The sequence below is a fragment of the Tauraco erythrolophus genome, chromosome Z (genome assembly GCF_009769465.1).
Source record: "Tauraco erythrolophus isolate bTauEry1 chromosome Z, bTauEry1.pri, whole genome shotgun sequence".
Lineage (NCBI taxonomy): Eukaryota > Metazoa > Chordata > Aves > Musophagiformes > Musophagidae > Tauraco > Tauraco erythrolophus.
Genome location: NC_141496.1, coordinates 50,470,297 through 50,489,360, shown reverse-complemented (window position 1 = coordinate 50,489,360; position 19,064 = coordinate 50,470,297). Strand labels below are relative to the sequence as shown.

At 48.9% G+C, this 19,064-nt stretch overlaps 1 protein-coding gene across 1 annotated transcript in view; it reads left to right on the top strand.

Annotated features, from left to right (window-relative positions):
- The first annotated feature begins 1,298 nt into the window (after window positions 1-1,298).
- TDRD7 (tudor domain containing 7) overlaps window positions 1,299-19,064 on the top strand; it is a 46,395-nt gene continuing 28,629 nt past the window's right edge. Inside the window, exons 1-6 of the mRNA XM_086628840.1 lie at window positions 1,299-1,472; window positions 4,712-4,931; window positions 10,082-10,223; window positions 11,666-11,879; window positions 15,043-15,128; window positions 16,301-16,518. Of these exons, the coding sequence (XP_086484966.1) occupies window positions 4,725-4,931; window positions 10,082-10,223; window positions 11,666-11,879; window positions 15,043-15,128; window positions 16,301-16,518 (867 nt within the window). The 5' untranslated portion in view covers window positions 1,299-1,472; window positions 4,712-4,724. The remainder of the gene's footprint in view (window positions 1,473-4,711; window positions 4,932-10,081; window positions 10,224-11,665; window positions 11,880-15,042; window positions 15,129-16,300; window positions 16,519-19,064) is intronic.

Sequence of the window (19,064 nt, the reverse complement as noted above, 5' to 3'; positions counted from 1 at the left end):
GTCTATTTCTCTTGGACCCACTTGTAGAGACATCATGTGTTGGACAAATGCGTAAGTTTCCACTTCTTATTAAATCTTTGATGATAGAATGCATTCAAAGTTCTCTTCTGGGTTTGCCTGCCCATGGCCCCACACTGAGATAGTCAGGGGACCTCATGAACACTGACTGCAGCATTAAGGGAAACGAGGCAACTGGCACTGCACTGTCACTGACAGCAGTTTTGGATACCTGCCCTGCTGTAGGTGCAGGTTTTAGGCCTGTGCGCTCCAATGAACCGTAGCCACCGTGGGTTCAGGGGGCTGGGAGAAGCAGCTGCTCCCATAGCTGTGACAAATGCCTTTGCCACAGCAGAAACTTCCTATCAGATCTGGTACCTAATTACCAAGGTACATAAGGTCAGTGTAGTGAAAGTTGTTTGGTCTTTTTGTCTCACAGTTCCGGAAATACAAGCCTGCAACAGACTGTGCCCTGGTAGAACATGTCCATTCACCTGCTCAGACTGGCAGAGGGCCAGCAGCAGCCTTTGCAAACCAAACCCTACTCTAACCTTTGTGCATTTATTGACTTTTTTGTGTGTTTATTGAGAATGTGCAAGCCTTTTAAAGTTGTGGAGGAATACAAAGCGACCTGTGTAATAAATGCTCAGTATTACCAAACATGGTGAGATCTCCCCCAGATTTTCATTGCTCTACGGTTACCTCCACAGGGCTAAGGAACATACTGAGCGTAACCAAATGATTGTAGGCAAGTAACTGTCTGTGTTTGCTCCTTGTGTTAGGCTCGGCATGCAGCAATACCATGCTGCATAGCCTGAGGACTGGCACAGGGCGTGGCGAGCTGAGGCGGCACCGGCCAGGCGGAACAGTCCCTAGCCTGCCATCACACGGAACCCAGGTCCCTCCTAAAATGGCTCCCGCCGCCTCAGCCCGGGTCCCGCCTCAGGCGGGCCGCCCGGCCCCGCCCCGCCCCGCCCCGCCCCGGCGGGCGGGAGGAGGCGAGTGCCGCGCATGCGCCGGGGCCTGGCGCGGGCGGGGCCAAGACGCGACGAGGCCGCGAGGCGCATGCGGGCGGGGGTGGCGGGTGCGCGGTGCGTGGTTCTTTGCTGCTGGCGGCGGTTGGGCGCGAGCGAGCGGGCGGGCGGCGCGGGGTGGGGCAGCGCGGCCGCTCGCTCGGCTCGCGCGGAGCGGGCACCGTTGCCGCCCTGTCCCCTCTCAGGGAGGCGGCAGCGCTCGGCCAGGCCCGGCCCGGCCCGAGGCGGCAGCGGCGGCAGCCGGAGGAGAAGCGGCTTTGGCTGGTGTCCGAAAGCCCCTGGGTTGAGGTGGTGGTAAGGAAACAGCGGAGCCCCGCCGGGCGTACGCCCTCCCTCTCTGGGCGGAGAAGCTGTGTGGAGAGCCGGGTTCTGCCTGTCAGCGAGAGGCTGCTTCTCCTCAGTGGCACCGTTTTGACAGAGAAAGTGTCGGGACTTCAGCGGGTTAGTGACTACTTTGTGCCTTCAGAGGAAGCTTGTGTTCCACAGGGCTGTGTTTGTAGTCTTTTAAAAGTATGGCTATTTGGAAGTGCATCCTTCTCAGCAGGAAAACTATTCTCACTTTCTTTTTTTGTTAGCCTGAGTAATAAGCTGCAGAGTGGAGACTGTTTTGCAGCTGGAGGCTGGTAATCTGTTTTAAGCATATGGAAAAAAGTTTTTGTTCAGATGCCAGAGAAGACTAGATGAGCTGTGACTTACTGGTAGAGGCTCCCCAGGCTGTGTTTGCAATGAAGCGTGCATCTGGATGTCATAACTGTTGAATGACCTAACCTTACAGCAGCTGACCTCAAAAAGAATTTTAGAAAAGCTTCAGAAGCCACTCTGAGCTGTGTAGTTTTCTACCAATGTACCTGTATGTTACTTATTGTCACCATTACTGCATTGCAAGTCTTCTGTGTTACTGCTAGCTGTGGGAATGGAAACGTCACTCAGGTGTGAGTTGAAGACTGCATTCAGTTTAACCTTTGTACCTTAGTACCTGTCATCTCATAACTATGTGAATTGTCCTCATGACTGCTCCTCGTAATATAATTTAGGAGGATATATTTTATGGTGTCCTGTTTGTTATTTCTAATCTAACTCAGTTCTTTAGTATTAGTATGCTACAGAGCTGTCTGATGGCTTGATGTCAGCCTCCCATGTTCCTGCCCCCTTTGTTTTTTTTATTGAAGTTTTGTCTTCTGAATCAATTTTTGAAACTGCCTTCCCAGGTTATGGTTAGTTTTTTTTTTTTGTTGTCACTCTTTTCCCAGCTGTAAGGGATATTGTGTTAGTTTTTCCTGAGCAGTAAGTTCAATTCAGGTAGTTCAGGTAAGAGGACTTTCAAGAGCTGTATTAACAAAATAAGAAATTGGATATACTATTTAAAAGAAAGAGTAGAGAAAAGGCCCCAAAAATCCTTCTCATTGACTGTTCCATGTCTTGTGTACGTCTGTGTCTTGGAACACAATTGCAGACAAAATTGCATGTATTGGTGTACCTGTCAATATTTTGGTTTCTTATGTGATTGAAACTTTAAACCACTTGTGCATTTGTCCCGCACATGACATCCTCATGACACTGAGTGGGTCCAAAGGAGAAATGAATTATCTGGATCTTTTCCTTCTGGCAAATGACCACCACCTCCTCTTACTCTTTGGGGGGCATCCTGTGAAGTTCTGTTGACCAGCTGCTGAGCCTCTTAAAAGGATGAGAGAAGGATCCAAGTGCCCAGCGTAGCTCCTGCCCATTGCTGTCTGGAGGTCTGTCAGTGCACGTGTTCAGTGTGTGCTCCTCCTGGGCGCACTAATGCTGTGGGCCATAGTTGTGCAGGGGCTGCTGTGAAGTTACCTGTGGTAGAGGTTGTTCCAGGATCAGGCAGTGAAACACACTGAACTGGCAAGGGCAGGAACTGCAGGGGTAGAGAAGCACGCATGTGTAAACACACGTATACACAGGGCTGTCTGTATAGGTGTAGTTCTGTGGGTGTGCCTGTGTGTAAATATAGGTGTACACACACACACAGAGCCACGGTCAGGTTGGTAGAGTGCTGTGTGTGCATGAAGTAAAACTGTTAAAGGAATGGTGAAGAATAGGACTTAATGCTGTGCCTCCTTGCCTGGCATCTGAGTTGGGCCGTTGTGAGCTGAGGTGCAGAAAGGTAGGGACAGTGTTAGTGTCTGTGTGTAGACTGAAATGTGTGGCACAGCATCTGAAATGTGCTGAGGGTTGGGATTTCTCTTCCTTTTGGCCTTGGTGTGTTGCCCAGGGTGATTTCCCTTAAAAAAGGCAAACGGTGAGTGGAGAGGGACTGCTTCTACAGAGCGCAGCACAAACTGACTTTATGTGGTGACCCACATAGCAGCACTGTGGTTGCACGCAGCTGCCTGGTGCTGCTGCCGTTTGGAGAGAGCACCACGCAGGTATGTGAGCGGCAGTTGCATGCCTTTGTGTGTTTGGAGATGGGGGATTCTCCTGTTGGGTCTTAAGCTAGAGAGGCCTGAGGAGAGTGAGACTGCCTTCTTCTGAACCACTGACTCTGTGGTGGTGAAGGTGAGGTGTTTCATGCACGTGAGCGTGCTCAGTGTTAAGACTTGACCCTGCGTTCAGCACACGCTTTCAGAGCAGAGTTGGTCCTGAGTTGTGCAAGAGCTCTCTCCAGCTTCGGTCCACAGTCGTGGTGGGGAGGTTTTTCTGGCAAGACTGAAGTGCTGCTTCATCTCCAGCAGCACTTGTGCCTGGAGCTCCGTGGCGTGTCATGAGTGCAGCCGTCTGGCCCTGGAGAAGTCCTGTATGCGCGCACGCCTGTGAGCTGAGCGGTATGGGAGGGCTCTTGGTGGTTCTGGCATGCACTTTGAAACCACCTCCTGCACTGCCCAGCCTTCGCGGGGTGTGAGTGCTTGCTGGCAGGTAGGTCTTCTCCTGAAGTGTCCAGCCAGTGATCTAGCAGCCTGTTGCACTGGGGAAGGTGCTGCTGGAGATGAAGCAGCAGGCTGCTCGCACCTTTACCAGTGCCACAGCGGGGGACTCGTGTTTCTCTGGATGGGGCAGTGTTGGCGCTGGCTCTGTGGTGCTCCTGCTGTGTGCAGCCCCTGGCTTGCAGGGAGCAGGTTTCACTTCTGTTGGGTTTTCTCTCTGAAGAGACACCTGTGGAGTCGAGGCGTCGTGCACCTGTGGGTAAGATGTGGCATGACCCGGGTGCATGCATTTATCATGGCAGAGTTGACATGTGCCCCATGGGCATCGGTGCAGGTTTGCATGAGGGAGGAGCAGCTGTGAACTAACCAGCGTCGCTGTGGGGCATGAGGGGAGGGACCGATGGGCACCAACGCGGGGGGCGGCGGGCCCCTGCCCCATTCTGGTGGAAGTCCTGGCCCTGCAGGCAGTGAGGTGGCCAATTGCCTGGTAGCCCCGGCCCTCTTCTGGCCATGTGGTTTGTGGTGATTGGCTGGCAGGGCCAGCCCAAGCACAGGGGCTGCTGTGGTCGTTCAGCTGCTTTTTGGACGATGTCATGTCCTGTGTGTTTCATACCACACTATGCTTGGCTAGCAGGACCAGCCCCCTTCAAGTGTACCCAGCAGTATCAAAGTCTCTGAGATAAGCCACTGAATCTTTGCTTGTTTGAGGAGCGAGGCTGTATAGTAAAAGCTGGTAATTTTAGCCTGTGTATGTAAAGACACTTTTTTTTTCTTTTGGGATGAAAGGGTGTAGGTGAAGATGCAGGAGCCTGAACTTATTGCAAAAACACTGCGAGCTGTTCTTCATCCCTTTAAAAATGGCGTACCTTTGTCAGAGCTTCAGGGTGAATACAAATCCCTGACCGGCGAGTGGATTCCCTTCAGGAACCTAGGACATGGCACGCTGGAAGGCTACTTGGAGAGCATCCCAGGAGTGGTCAGAATGGAAGGGAACAAAGCGGGAGAGGTAAGAATCAGTTGCTGTTCAGAAATGGCTTTTGTATTTGTAAAGTGTGCATGGTTGATAACTTCATCTCTGCTTGTGCCATGGATTTCTGAGAAAAGTACTGTAGCATGCGTGTGATGCACTAATGCTGGGAAAAGTGGAAGCTGTGGCATAGACCAAGTGCCTATTATTTTCCTGCCTCTGCATGCCGACCAGGAAGTTTTGTTTGCAAAAGGTGGTATTTTCCCAGAAACAGGAGTTCTGACTGGAAAGACAGTTTGTGTGGCTGTAGAGCTCTGGTCCTTGTCTCAGCATTTCTAACTCTGGAGAGAATATTGATGGGTTGTCCTGAGACCTTAAAGAAGGTTAGCTCGTGTGTGCGTGTGTCTTAATCATCTCTTCAGGGTGGGATTTAGCATCATCTTTTTCCTATAGCGAACCTGTTGTGAGCACTGCTGCTTATAAGCCTGACAGTGCTTGCTTTAGGCTTAGCACTCTTGTTTGTCATGAGTTGCAGTGCCGCAAGAGGTTCCCTTGCTGCATTTTTACAACTGTCAGAATTTGCCCTTTTGCAGGAGGTGTCCAAGTTTGGAGTCTTGTCGCTTGCTCCAAGCCTGCATCAGTTGCAGATACATCAGTAACATGAATGCAGGTACCTCTGGGAACATTTGTGATACTGCAATTTAATGCTTCCTCATGGCGGCTCTGGCAGATAGCCATCTGTTTCTAACTAGGGCCTTGCAGGGTGTAATCTGGTATCCTCCAGTTCCCTTGAGAGCCTTGCTTATCCTCTAATACGATGTGTGCTGAGAGCCTTGTGTACTCTTGGATAGCACTAGAGGTGATGCCTTCTCTGTGCCATCCGTAAGGAGAGAGTGAACTGTAGCTTTAGGAGGTGGGAAAGGAGAAAGCTACTAAACAGGACTCCTGAGGTGATTGGGCAGGACTCACTTTGGTTTAGGAGTGCTGACTATGCTCTGCATGACTGAAGCAACTGAGAGGAAGCACCCTTCGGACACCTGGGAGGCAAGAGAGATACAAAGATTGAGCTCATGTTGCTGTTTGATGACCCTTCTGTCCAGAGTGTCCCGGGGGCAGACATCGAGCAGAGAACGGCAGGTGTGGTTAGGCACTGACATGGGCTGGTAACTACCTGGGATGGCTCTTGCATGCTTTCCTGTTACAGGACCTAGGTAGTACTTCAGTATAACGCTTTGCGCTTCATTCACATCTCTTCAGAATATTTGAGCTCCATTATGAGCTGAGACCATAGCTCAGAGTCCACATAAGCCTGCTGCAAGAGCATGCAGTCAACCAGTCTCTCTTCCTGACTCTGGGAGTACTCTGACCTCCAAAAGGACTGCCAAGACCCTTACCTGTTCCTTTAATCCCTTTGGAGAAGATGGGGCAGGAAAGCAAGACACACTTCTGCACACAGGTCTGCTAGCAGCTGATGATCCTGGCTCCAGACTTTCCTTACTGCTAGGGCAGCTGTCCAAGAACCACAAGAAATACATTCATCAAGCGATCCTATAAAATAGGCAGTAAATAATACAAATTGATCTCGGAGTGCTACATAGTACATGCTCCTTAAATGATTTGTGTGAGATTAATATTGCCTGGGTAACTGATGCTGAACAGACTGGTTGTGTTGGGAAGGCAATGATATAAATTATCCCCTGTTCCTCCTACTACTGAACACTAATTTAGCCTTCTTGAATATAGGAAAGATGAATGCGGACAATTATTCCTTCACACGATAGGTATGTTCTCCAGCTTCCACACAGGATAAGGAAGATTAAATTCAGTATACCAAAAACACTGCAAGGGGACTCAAATTGAAATACTGTGCACCTGCAACAGGTGGTTGTGTCATTTCAAGGAACGCTGTTTTGCTTCGCTTCATGCTCAGTTACAAGCAGTGTATAGTTGCATCTTGGTTTAAGAAAACTTTGTCATCTACTCAAATAACTAGGCCTGTCCAAAAAGAGGCATTTGAAGACTGCTTTGCTCTGCTGCGAGTGAATTCATCCACCTTGTCTCTTTTTATATCTGAATTCATTCTAACTCAAACCATCATTTTTGCTAAACTTAGTCACTTTGATGTGAAAACAAGGGAAGAAAATGCTGAAAATAACTTAAGACATTAGTGACAGGAAAAGCTGAAATGTAACAAAGATGAGAAAACGTGCATTTATGAAACTATGGTAAACTGTGTAGAAACAAAAAATCTTTTATGTTGAGACCTTTAGAAGAGAGTAGGACTGAAGGTGGTCCATCCCACATGCATCTATGTTATAAACAGGAGTTATAGCCAGGAGTATGAGGAAAGCTCTCATACCCTTCTCTGGAAATGGGCACAGCTGGGCACCTCTCTGAAGTACCCATACATGACTGCCCACAGCATGGGGCACAACCAGGAGAAACTGGAGGTCTGTGTGCCGTGCAGGGCTGCGATCTCATTGGGGTCGTGGAGAGCTGTTGTGACAGCTCACCCAATTAGTGTGCTACCATGGGTGGACACAGGCTGTTGAGGAATGACGGGCTATAATGGTGAGGAGGAGGAGTTTCTATGAGTCCCTCTGATGTCAGGGCGGTGAGGACACTTGGAGCTCTGCCTTAGGATGGATGATGGAGACAGCAAGAGCTTATGTCTTATGGGTAGTGGATGGGTGACACGGTGGCTGTCTGTTACAAACGCCGTAATTGGGAAGAAGTGGTAGATAAAGCAAGTGATGCTTTCTTCTGACAACTGCAAGAAGCCTCACATTTGCAGGCCCTGATCCTCACAGAGGATTTGTCCCTCCAGCAGGTATGGCAGTGGCTCAAGACAGCCAAACATTAGTAATCTAAGAGATTTCTAGAATGTGTCAGAACTCTGTCATCAGCACAAGTGATGAGCTGATGAGGGAAGATGCTTTGCTGGACCCAGTTCTTACAAACAAGGAAGAACTGGTTGGGGATGTAAAGGCTGGGGACAGCCCTGGCTGCAGTGACCATGAACTGGTAGTGTTCAGGAGTTCAGGAGTGTGAAAGGAGAGGAATAAAGCAAACAGCAGTATCAACAAGCCAGGACTTCAGGAGAGGAGACTTTGGCCTTTTCAGGAACCTGCTTGGAAGACTCCCACAGGATACAGTCCTGGACAGAAGAGCAGTCCAGGAGAAGCAGTGGATTTTCAAGGATTGCCTCCTCCAATGTCAAGAATGGCCCGCCCTAGCAATCGGGGAAAAAAAGCAAAAGGTCGTAAGAGCACTCATGGATGAACAAGGAGCTCCTGACTTTACCATAAAAAGGAAGCATGCATGAGGTGAGAGCAGGAAAAAGCAGCCTGAGAGGATCATAGAGACGCTGCCTAAACAAGCATGCATGGGCTTAAGAAAGACTGCAGTTATTGGTGAGTTCAACAACTTGAAAACCAGGATGGAGTGCCATTGCCTTCAGAACAGCTCCCAAAGTACTGCCAGTTCTGAGAGTGTCCTTCTGAAGAAAGTCCTTAAAGTACCTGCTAAACTGTACAGACAACAGGAGAAAATATAGGAAAAACTACAACCCTTTGCTGTGTTTAATTTCACTAAAGCCTTATGAAATTCATGCTCAAACCATGGAGCACAGGTGGTTTTTTCACAGACATCTCTGAAAGGGTGAAGAGTTAAGGATTTCAGGTTCACTTTTCACAAAGATGAGTTAAGACTCTGTCTGGTACAGCCCACTGTACGACGAATTCACCCCAAATGGACAATGTCCTGGTTGATGCTGCTCTGAGCAGAGATGCTCTATGAGATGGTCTATAGAGATGTCTTCCTGCCCAAATTTTTCCATGATTCCTTGCATTCAAACACTGCAGGGATGAGGCTGCTGGTGTGCTTTTTCTGTAAGTTTTGACTGTGCAGCAGGTACACTGTCTGGTTTCTAAGCAGGAGCTCCTCAGATAGGAGAACTGTCCCTCAGAAGAAGACCTCCCTCCAATGGCTGCATGTTGAGCCAGTCTGGTGCAGATGCTGGGTGTGCAGTGGAGGAGGAAGAGGAGGGGAAGGACTAGCTGGAGTGCATTGCTGAAGACCAAGAGCATTGCCTTGTTCCTAGTGTTGTCATCCCTTACCTGTATTTCCCTGGGCTGTTTGGCTCAGCCCAAGGGACTGGGAAGAGCTCTTGAGCAAGCTGTTGCTGCTTAGCAATCGCTTGCTTTTTTGCCCTGCCTCACTTGTGAGAAAAGTTTCTTTCTGGAGCTGCTGTTTGCTAAATTTCAGAGGTTCTAGTCAAGTCCTTGAGTTTCTCCTGTGATAAATTGTCAACCCCATGCTTGTCAAGGGCCGCGATTATGAGGGTAGTGGTGCTGTGTGCAAGAGCCCCTTTTCAGCCTGTATACTACCACCACAGAGCATAGCTGAGACCCGTGGAGAGAGCCCTTGAAACCAGAGACTCCCATTTTTCACTTGGAGCTTTCTGGGTGGCTGCCTATGTCCCTGTGGAGCCCTGAAGGAGTCCAGCTGCCTTTGCAGGCTGTTAGCACTTGAATGGCCCAAAAGTTTGGGTTTGCATCTCCTCTGTGAGGCAAAATACATGCTAGGCATGTGGTCTGGTGGCTTGCTGAAGCAAGGTTCTTGCATCTGTTCAAGGAATGGTCTGTGGCAGCTGAGATGTGACAAGGGGAGATTGAGGCAAGAGGCCATTAAGGGGACCAGGGAGGTGGCCATGGGCTTGCCCAAGGCCAGGCTGTCATTGGGGGCCAGCCTGGTGCCTGCAGGGCAATCTGTGCAGCCAGGGTAGCTGTGCCATTTCTTTGGACGGCGATGCAAAGATCAGAGTGGTGCCACAACCCGTGGTGAGCCTTGGCAGGAGGAGCACGGGCAAGCTGGAAGCCTGTGGCTTCCCGATATTGTAAAGTGAGACGGTGGGCCTGTAGGATGGGAATGAGAAACCAGGCTGTTTCCCAGAGGGGCCCAACCTAATGCGGGAAGGTGATGGAGAGGCTCTGGCTGTCTGCTTTGCTGGTTTCTGAGGTGCACTGCGAAGGTCCGTGTCTGCTGCTGAAGCCTTTGCTAAACTGCCTGCAGGCCTGTTGACCCAGCAGTTACAGGCATGGAAATGGTTGTAAATCCTTCTGTGGACAGTGAATGAGCTTGGGCCTTACTGACTGTTTTCTCCCCTGTCCCCTTCCTACTTCAACCAGGTCATTTGCCATGCTGTTGCTTGCAGCGAGACTGTGCCAATTGCTCAACTGGTGGCCCGGCAGAGGAGTTCCAAGAGGAAAACAGGGCGACAAGTGAACTGCCAGATGAGGCTGAAGAACACATCTCCAGTCACATTAGCAGGTAAGCCCCAGGCAGCTGTGGAGGGCCTGTGTTAGTGGAAGAATTGTGCAACTGCTGGAGCAAAAGTTGACCATGAAGGTATGTCACTAATGGCCACAAGTTGTGTGGTCCCAGTGAAGAGTTCCTAGGAGCACAAAGTGTGGCTGACAAGAGTGCTTGTGCTTGCCTTGCAAGCCATGGTCAGTGAGGAAGCCCTTCTCAAGCATATACATGAGATATGAATGATCTTGGGAAAAAAGAGTTCTTAGAGAACACTTGGCTTCACTTCCACCTGCCTATTCTGTGAGAAACGTGGTTGAGATGTGGGCAAGAAGTGTGACAATGAGCCTGCTCGTTCTTTGAGGCCAAGCCCAGCCTATTGTGGCGGGGATGAGCCATGCCTTCACAGTGAGAAGGAGTGCAGCATCAGCTGTGGCTTTTTTAGCAGCTCCTGTTCCTGCTGTGAGTGCCCTGGTCCCACAAAACAGGTGATATCCAGGGGCTGCTCTTTATTCCTCTGTGCCTTTTTGCATAAGCTGCTGTAGCAGTTTCCCCAGAGCCTGCGGGTCAGCTTTCCCTCACCGCCATGCTGTTGTTGTGTTGCTGCCAGCAGGAAATCCCAGGATCAGGCCTGGGCAGGGCCCATCTGCTTGCGAGTTGGCAGCTGGGAGCAACAGGGAGTCTTGGAGTTTGCTGGTATTCCTCAGTTCTTCTCGGTAGCGAAAGCTTTGCCTCTTGGTGTCCTGCAGCCATGCCAATGGTCTACCCTCTAGTTGGGAAGCTGAACTCGTGACTCTCGTCTAGTTAAACGACAGTGATGGTAAACACACATTGGTTCGTTGTCTTCCACTGCGATACCCCTCGGAAGCGTTTGAATTGGTGTGGTACAGGCAGCAAGTAAAGAGCGAAGGGACCAAGAGGTTGTTTATGGCAGTGTGGTCTGGAGGCCAGCGTGGCGTGTTCCTCTGCAGGTGTTATTTGGTATCCTCTGCCTGGTGGTGGAGGAAGGCGCTTGCAAGCCAGGGTACAGAGAAGAAGAAACCCTTTGGGTGGCGGTGCAGGAGGTGGCCGAGGAGGTGGAACTGTGCTGCACGTGCTGCATCTCTGGGAGCTGCTGCTGGTGCTGCTGCTGAGTGGTAAAGGGCAGCCTGACCACGGGTTCCACCTGAGACGTGACCTGTTGTGGCAGCTCAGAGGTGAAAGCTTTTCCAAGAGCATTAAGGGGAGACGGGTCTCCTGTCTGTTTCCCTGCTGCAGCGTGGTGGTGGAGATTGTGGTTCGTGAGTCCTTTGGCACGAGCCACAGCAAAGAGACCCACGAGTGTGGCTGAGAGCAGCCTTCCTAAGTGCCTTTTGGAAAACTAGGGACTCCCTGGAGCAGGGAGTCACCTGCTGTGCTTGAGGAGCCCCTTTGGGTTGGGTGGAGGAGAGCGCTTCTCACGGCTCCGTCTGCCGACTTTTTAGGAAAGCCTAAAGGAACGTTGCGACAGCCCAGGCCTTTGAGCATGGCAGAAGAAGGCAGCAAGAGGCCTGCTCCTCACCCACCACGAGGCAGAGGAGTGGCGTGTGGAGTGGTGAAACCCACTATGGAGAGTGCCCGCTCTGCCTTGCCTCCAGCTGCTGGGAGTGGACCGTCGAAAGAGATTCCCATGCAGAGGCACGTCACTGTGGTAAACAGGTCAGTGTGTGCGTGTGTGTGCGTGTGAGCACGGTGAGATGAAGTGTGGTGGACCCTTGGATGCTGCCATGCCAGCAGTGCGTTTTGGGACATGGGAATGCGGGCTCCCGCCCTTGCAGAAGGTGACGTTTGAATGTGGGTGGGTACCCAGGAGGGAGATGGTGACCCTTTGCATTTTGGATGCTGCTGCAGCTACCCCGTGCTCTTGGCCTGCTCCCATGTCTTCTGGGGAGAAATGTGGCCAGAGGTGTCGCACCAGGGGTTTGTGGGGATGTGGCTGATTCGCAGGCCCAGGAGGCAGCACGACAGAGAGCAGAAGGAGGTTTGTGCGTAGATGACGGGTGATGCGGCGTGTCCAGGTTCGTGGTCGTCTGCAGGTGGCTGCTCTTTCCGTCTTGCCTGACTTTCCCGTTGCAGCGTTCGTGTCTGTGGCCTTTCTCGGCATGCTGGGAGCCAGCAGCTGCCCGACCGTGTCCGGGTGAGCTGAGCCGAGGGCCGGAGCTGCGATTTTGCTGGGTTAGCGGTACTTGCTGGTTTTCAGCCCCCTTTAAGCCTCTCTAATCTGGGCAGCTCACCCAACTGCTGCCCCATCGTTTCTGTGTTGTTTTCGGCTGCCCTGGGCCATCAGCTGATGGTGGTGAGAACGTGTTTGCTGTTCCCTCATTGTGGCCGCGCTGAGTCGGCTGGAGCTGTGATTGTGGTGGTAATCCTCTGCAGGTCACCGGGACGGGTTGGAAGTCGGCTGTGCATTGAATGGGAATGGCAGCGGGGTGCCGCGTGCACGGCAGCGTAGCTGTGAGGTGGCACAGGGCAGTGACGGCTTAATCCTGCCGTGGTGCCTGCTCTTTCTGGAAGAGCCACAGAAAGCAGGCGCATCCTGCCCGGGTCACCCGCTGGAGTCCTGCGTGCGTCAGGGGTCTGAGTGCCCGAGGGGAAGATGAGGATGTGCTCAGAGCACTCGTGAGAGCAGCAGCCGCCGCAGCTTTTGTGCCTGAGAGCACAGATCTTACTGACGGCCGAGAGCGCTGCCTCGGGACCTTCCTGCTGCCACACAGAGGGCCCTTTGCTCTGCTGGGCGTGCTTTTTGGGAAGTTGCCCAGGTGCTGGTGGGGTGAGCAGGAGCCCCGAGAAAAAGGAGGCGGCCTTGGAGCTGTCGGGTGGATCTGCTGGGACTTTGCTCTGGGGCAGGGCTCCTCTTGAGGGCAGGAGACGCTCCTTGTGGCCGTGGGCAGTCGGTCTGTGGCTGTAGCAGCAGGTGTTTGGATGTGCCCAGGCAGACATTTGGAGGAGTTAAGAGGCGGGTGGTGATGGTGGCAGGAGCCGGAGGCGTAAAGCTGAGGCGGGTGAGAGGAGAGCAGCGGCAGGAGCAGCAAGGGAGCCGGAGGAGCTGGCAGCAGCGGTGTGAAGAGTGGAGGGTTTGGAAGTAGAGGCGTCCAGGGAAGAGAGACCTGCTGCCTGCAGCAGTTGAGGGGAGTGAGACTGGGGCTCCAGCAGGAGTGGCAAGACTCAAGATGGGCCAATCTCTCCGCACCACAGTTCCTAATGACATGAGCTTGGACTGAGCTGACCCCTGTTCTGCTCCTGAGCAAGCTGGGTGGTGCTTAGGAGCAGAAAAATATAGTCTTGAAGTAAACATGGCCTTATCAAGTAGAGAAGAAACGTGTTGCCAGCTCTGTGCTCTGTTGTGTTGAGGAGGCTGCTGCACAGAGGACAGAAGGGCCAAACTGTCCAGCTGTTCAGGAGAGATGTGAGAGCAGGTGTGCGTACGCCTTCCCTATTGTGTATGTGCAGATTAATTGGATTTTTTGTAGTGGCACTTCCCTAAAAGGCAGAGATCCTTTCTTCTGAGACAGGCAAACCAAAAAGAGCACTTACAGTTCTTTACTAATTTATGTTAGTTGCTGCAAGGCCCGAAGGTGTTTTGTAGTACTCAAAGGTTTGTAATTCTTGAAATAAAATTAGGTAGATGTCAGCCCTATTCTAACTCTTCTATTTAAGTGCTCTCCATCTTGTGGTGTTGTCTTTGTTCTTCTCTGCCAAGTTTCCCTGAGCTCTTTTCAGGTAACAGTGTTCTCCTGGTTTTGTTTCTGGTGTCTGTTACTGCCTTTCTTGGGAGTAGAAGCTACAGATGAAGGTGCTTCGGCCCAGGTAGTTCTGGAGGAGAAGACATCTTTTGCTGTTGCAAAGGGTCCGAATGTTATCCTGTTACCTTGGGAACATATTAGAGGGAGTGTTCATCAAGAAGAGGATCATATTCTGTTTTAGTGTAAGATCGTGTAGTGGCCCATGTGACTGGATTAATTTGTTTCAAGTTGCCCAATTTGAAGCAGGACTAGCAAGATCCATGGCTGATGTCCTTACCGCTGGGGATGTTTTGTGCCTCCAGACCTGCTGTAGTTGCTTGTGCTTTGGGAATTGCAGGAGGGAAAGCTGCTTCAAGCCAGGAGGTCCTGGCTCCTTTTGCTTTCAGTGTATGTAATTATTCCACAGCTGATTGTTTCCAAAACAGTCTTAGTGAGCTACATACTGCTGTGACCTCTGCACTGGCAGGAGCTTGTGCTGCATGCGCTCCTAGTATAAGCTGCTGGTCTCTGAGGGACCTCAGAACACCTGCAAGCATGCCATTTGTGTCCTTTCTGTGGGAGGGCGCTTCAGAGAAGAACCTGTTAAACAGTATAGCAACAGCATCCACAAAAAGACCTTGAGTTCCTGTGTAGTTTAGGTGTTCCTCTGACTTCTGAAGCCAGATACTTTCAGGAGACTCTAACGTGGCTACCAAGAAGTTGAGCATAATCATGTTCAACAGCAAGACTGAGACGCCATCCAGATAAAAGACTAAGTAGCAAGGCTGAACGTATCAAATGTAAGATCATTAACTGTTTTAGACCTAGACACTTTCCTTTTGCTAATGTCTTTTTACCATGTGTTTTGTTTCTCACAATAATGGAGATAATAAGATAAAACTAGAAACCACCTGTTGGTCTGTCTTGTTACTACTGATCAGGTTGTCTTCTAAGACAGGACATTGCGAGTACTAATCTTGTGCAGGGCGCCTGCTAGAAGTATGTGGAATGCTTTTTTTTTATGTATAGGTCTTGTAAGCAAAATGAATGCTATTGAGAGCCAAGAGAATGATTTAAAGCAATTTTCTTTTCAATGTTAGGTCTGAGAAGAGACTAACTGTCCCACCACGGTTTCAAAAGGAGTTGCAAGTTCACCTGTCCAGAAGCAATTCTGTAGATTCAAATGGTATGTTTGCCCATTAAGAAAATTTTTGACTGCTCACATTAGATTCAGTATCACCTTAAGAAAAGTCCATCTTAATACTTGTTTTGAATGAATGGTTTGGGTGAGAAACCATGTTCTGTGAGTGAACCTTCTCACTCTTATTTCAAGGTAGTGGGGAAATGTGTGTGTTTACTTGTCTGCCTCTCTATCTTCTGGAAAAATCATTGTGTAGAAAGTGTCAAAGCCAATCGCAAAGCTAGCGTGAGTAGCTTGGAAACAGGAGGAGTATGCTTAACTTAGCTTCACTGTCAGAGCAGGGATGTGGTATAGGAAAGTGAAATCCTGGCTTTCAGGACTAAGCAGCACACTAACCTAGCTGTCCAGAAAATACCCTTGTGTGTGCCTGACTCTCAGCAGTTGTGCAGATGATGGGCTTCTCAAATGATGGTTGCTTTCTTTGAGACCTATCAGGCTCATTTATGAAGCTTCAGTTCTGGTAGCAAACACACCCCTCCAAAGGGAGGAGAGGAATAGAGATGAGGGAGCAGGCTAGCAAGCTGGTGATGTGAACCTCCAACTGGGATAATGACTGCCTTGCTCCTACACGAAATGTATGAAACTGTCCAAAGTAGCTGGACAGTTGCTGTCTCTTTTCCTGCTCCACTGAAGGGCTTCTTTGGATGCAGTAGCACCTAAAGGCTGGGTGCTGGGTTCAGACTTTTCCTCAAGAGTGAAAGGCAAATCATTGGTCTGTTTTGTACATCCCTCTGAATTCGGAAGATCATCCTTGGGTGTTTTGGTGTATCTTTGTTGTTGTGTTTACTCATAAAGAAATTATCTTGTGACCCTGTTGGGACACTGCCTCAGTGCAGCCCCTCATCAACAGCATGGCTGAGAGTTCTGTAACCTCGTCCAGGATCCCTTCAGAAGAAACATTTAGCAACTTGTTACGAAAGCAACTACAGTGATTGAAAATTCAGATTAGATTCAGGTCAGTTATCAAATGTCTAAGGTCTCCATGGCTCTTTCCAATAGAAAGTGACTAAAACAGCCATGCTGAGCAGCAGAGACGCGTTTTAGAGATGGAGTTATGTTGGCAGGTCCAATGTTTAATTTTTAAGTAGGTAATAATCTGTTTTTCTCTCTGCTTGATAAGGCTATGTTTACTTCAAAACTATATTTTTGTTTATCAGATAACTTGAGTACATCCATTGCGGAGACACATACTGTTGCCTCTGGCCCTTCTACTGCTCATGAAAATGAAGTCCAAAGTCGCATTAAGGAGATTCTGAGCAAGAGCAGCAGTGGTGTCTGGGTGTCAAAGATGCCGCAGATCTACCGGGAGATGTACTGGGAGGAGCTTAGCACAGCAGTGCTCCGTCAGCTTGAGAACTGGCCTCATGTGTGCACAGTAAGTATTGAATGTCATTTTTATGGAAGATGCCAGTACCCTACAGATTTCTGAGTGTTCATTTGCCAAACGTTATTTTGTGTAGTCCTGCATTTCCTTTCAAGATCTGTAGCAGTGAAGAAAAACGAAAACAAAAAAAAAGAAAACCTCCCCCCAAAATTGTAACAATGCCTTCAAAACAACACCCCAAAAATCACTGTTGATTGGACTAGCATTGTTTTGGAGAAGAAAGGTCAGCCTCTATGTCATCCTGGAAAAAGTGCTCCAGGTTTGCTGAGTTGCCGCCTTTAATGAACTCCAACACTGACAACCCAAACAGCAGCTGATGACACTTGCTCTCCGTGCCATGGTTGTTGTTTTTCCCCCACTGCATTTTATGCTTTTCCTTGCTGATGGGTTTATCTCCTCTTAAATATATAAGCTACGAGCAAATCCTGTATGGACAGACTTTGGTCTGTCTGTAGTTGTTATCTTTCTATAGACATTTCCACAGATCTTTCTCACATCTTAAGTCAAAGTTATGGAATTGTGCTGTGTAAGTTAGGCTTACGATGTGATACTAGATGAAAGCAAAGTGTGATAATGTTGTGGGGAGAGATGACAGCTCAACCCTTTCCTGCCCCGCTCTCGCACCGATGTCTATTACAGGTGTGTTTGTCCTTCATGTTAGGAGCTGGTATCAGGCTGAGCCTCTGATTGTAGGTTTGCCATGTGTTGCCATCACCACTGGGTTAAGGGTCTTCAGTTGCTGGGCTTTTGTCTCTTCTTCTCCACCCGTGGTTCATATAAGGTATAATGCAACTTTGCATCAAGGCTTTGTTTAGCTTTGCTTTAACAGGCCAGTCATACCAGTGAATACTTTCAACTTTATCAACATCTGTCAAACTTTGGCACCAGAAGGATACTGAAGTTCTGAGAATATCTGTTTGCCTGAAGTGACTTTTCATGTACATACTGCTGAGTATTTTCTTGTGTAAAACTTTAAATTGGAAAAAAAAGTTTCACAGAGATTAAATACTTGCTCTTCAGAAATAAGAGCATTTGCATTTGTGTATGATGGTCTAATATACAGAAAATGCATTTGTGACACTTTACTACAGACACCATCGGTAACATGCAAACAGCAGCAATTTGTTTTGATGGATGCTGATCAGCTCCTCTGTTATCCATAGAGCAAGCCGTTATGTCTTGAGTTACTTAATTCATGCAGCAAATTTTAGTCTTTTTCTTTGCTAATGTTCCAGACAAAATGTTACTGTTCATCCAGGATCTTCAGTCTGTGTTCGTTGTCCATTTGCTTGTTATCTGTGGGGTCTATCTCTTCTTTCTAGCAAGCAAATGAAGTCATTTCAGTGTAAATAAGCAGTCATTAAATCTGTGGAAACATTATAATACAGCAGGCACAATAGCAATTGGAAATATCAAGTTGTCTTGGCGCAGTCAGTCTTATTGTAGAGAACTGTTAATGAGCCTGTAAAGCCCATCTTGGTTTACTGACTTATGTAAACCATAGTCGTGGCTCTGGCGTGGAGAATTGTGAACTGGGACCCAGACCTTCTTGCATGAAGGCTACTATACATCTCTCAAATAAAATCAGTGTTTATTCCTGGTTCAAACAAGTCGTCTACAGGTATACAGCTCTTTAGAACCTTTGAAATGCCAGAGGGCAGACTGTACCCCTCAGGAACAGTAAAGATGCTTCCATGACTAATTTCTGAATTATTTCTGCATTGTTGGATACTTACACAGGGAGTGTCTGCCAGCCTCAGAAGAACAGAAAAAATGCCTAGTGTTTCTCTAAGTGCCTTCTTAAAGAGACAGCACATACTCTTATTGAATGCTTACTGATTAGTAGTACCTTAGTTACAAACTAGCAGGCAATAAACTATGTAATGCACTTTCAGCATCTTCAGACTCATTATTTGAGGACTCCACTGTGGACTCTGCTGTGGACTCCACTGCTATGGACAGTGTCACTTCTGAATAACTTGCATCCCTAAACTTTTCTCTGAAAGGAAGGAATTTTTAACTTCTGGGAAACGATCATTTCTGTGTTTAGGTTACAAGCACCAGTAATTGAAACCTTCCTATCTAGTGATTTGAAGTCTCCAGAAATCACTATAAGTTGCAAGTTGACAGTCTTGTTTTCAGTCTTCACCTCTCAGGCAAGAGGATCTGCTACAAAGGATTGAGGCTGACCTTGTTCTCCATTGGTCTGTTACCTTCCTTCTTTAGGTTAGCTTGCTTGAGCATCTTGCTTGTGGCACAGCTAAATGCAAAAGTACAAAGTAATTACATCGGGGCTAGCACTTGGAGATTATAGCCAAGCCTTAATGAGCAACTGGGCTGAGAACAAATATGCTCGCCAGCCTTATATAATTCCCAAAAAGTCTTTGTCCAGACAGGCTTCAGTCGGGGGAAGAAGAGTCTACTTCAACAGCTCTGTCGGTCAGATCCGCGGAATTGCTGAATTGTCTGCTTCCATCTCCAGCAAGAGTGGTGCTTTGAAAAAACTGGTAACCTCATTTTTTCCTGTCAGAATCTTA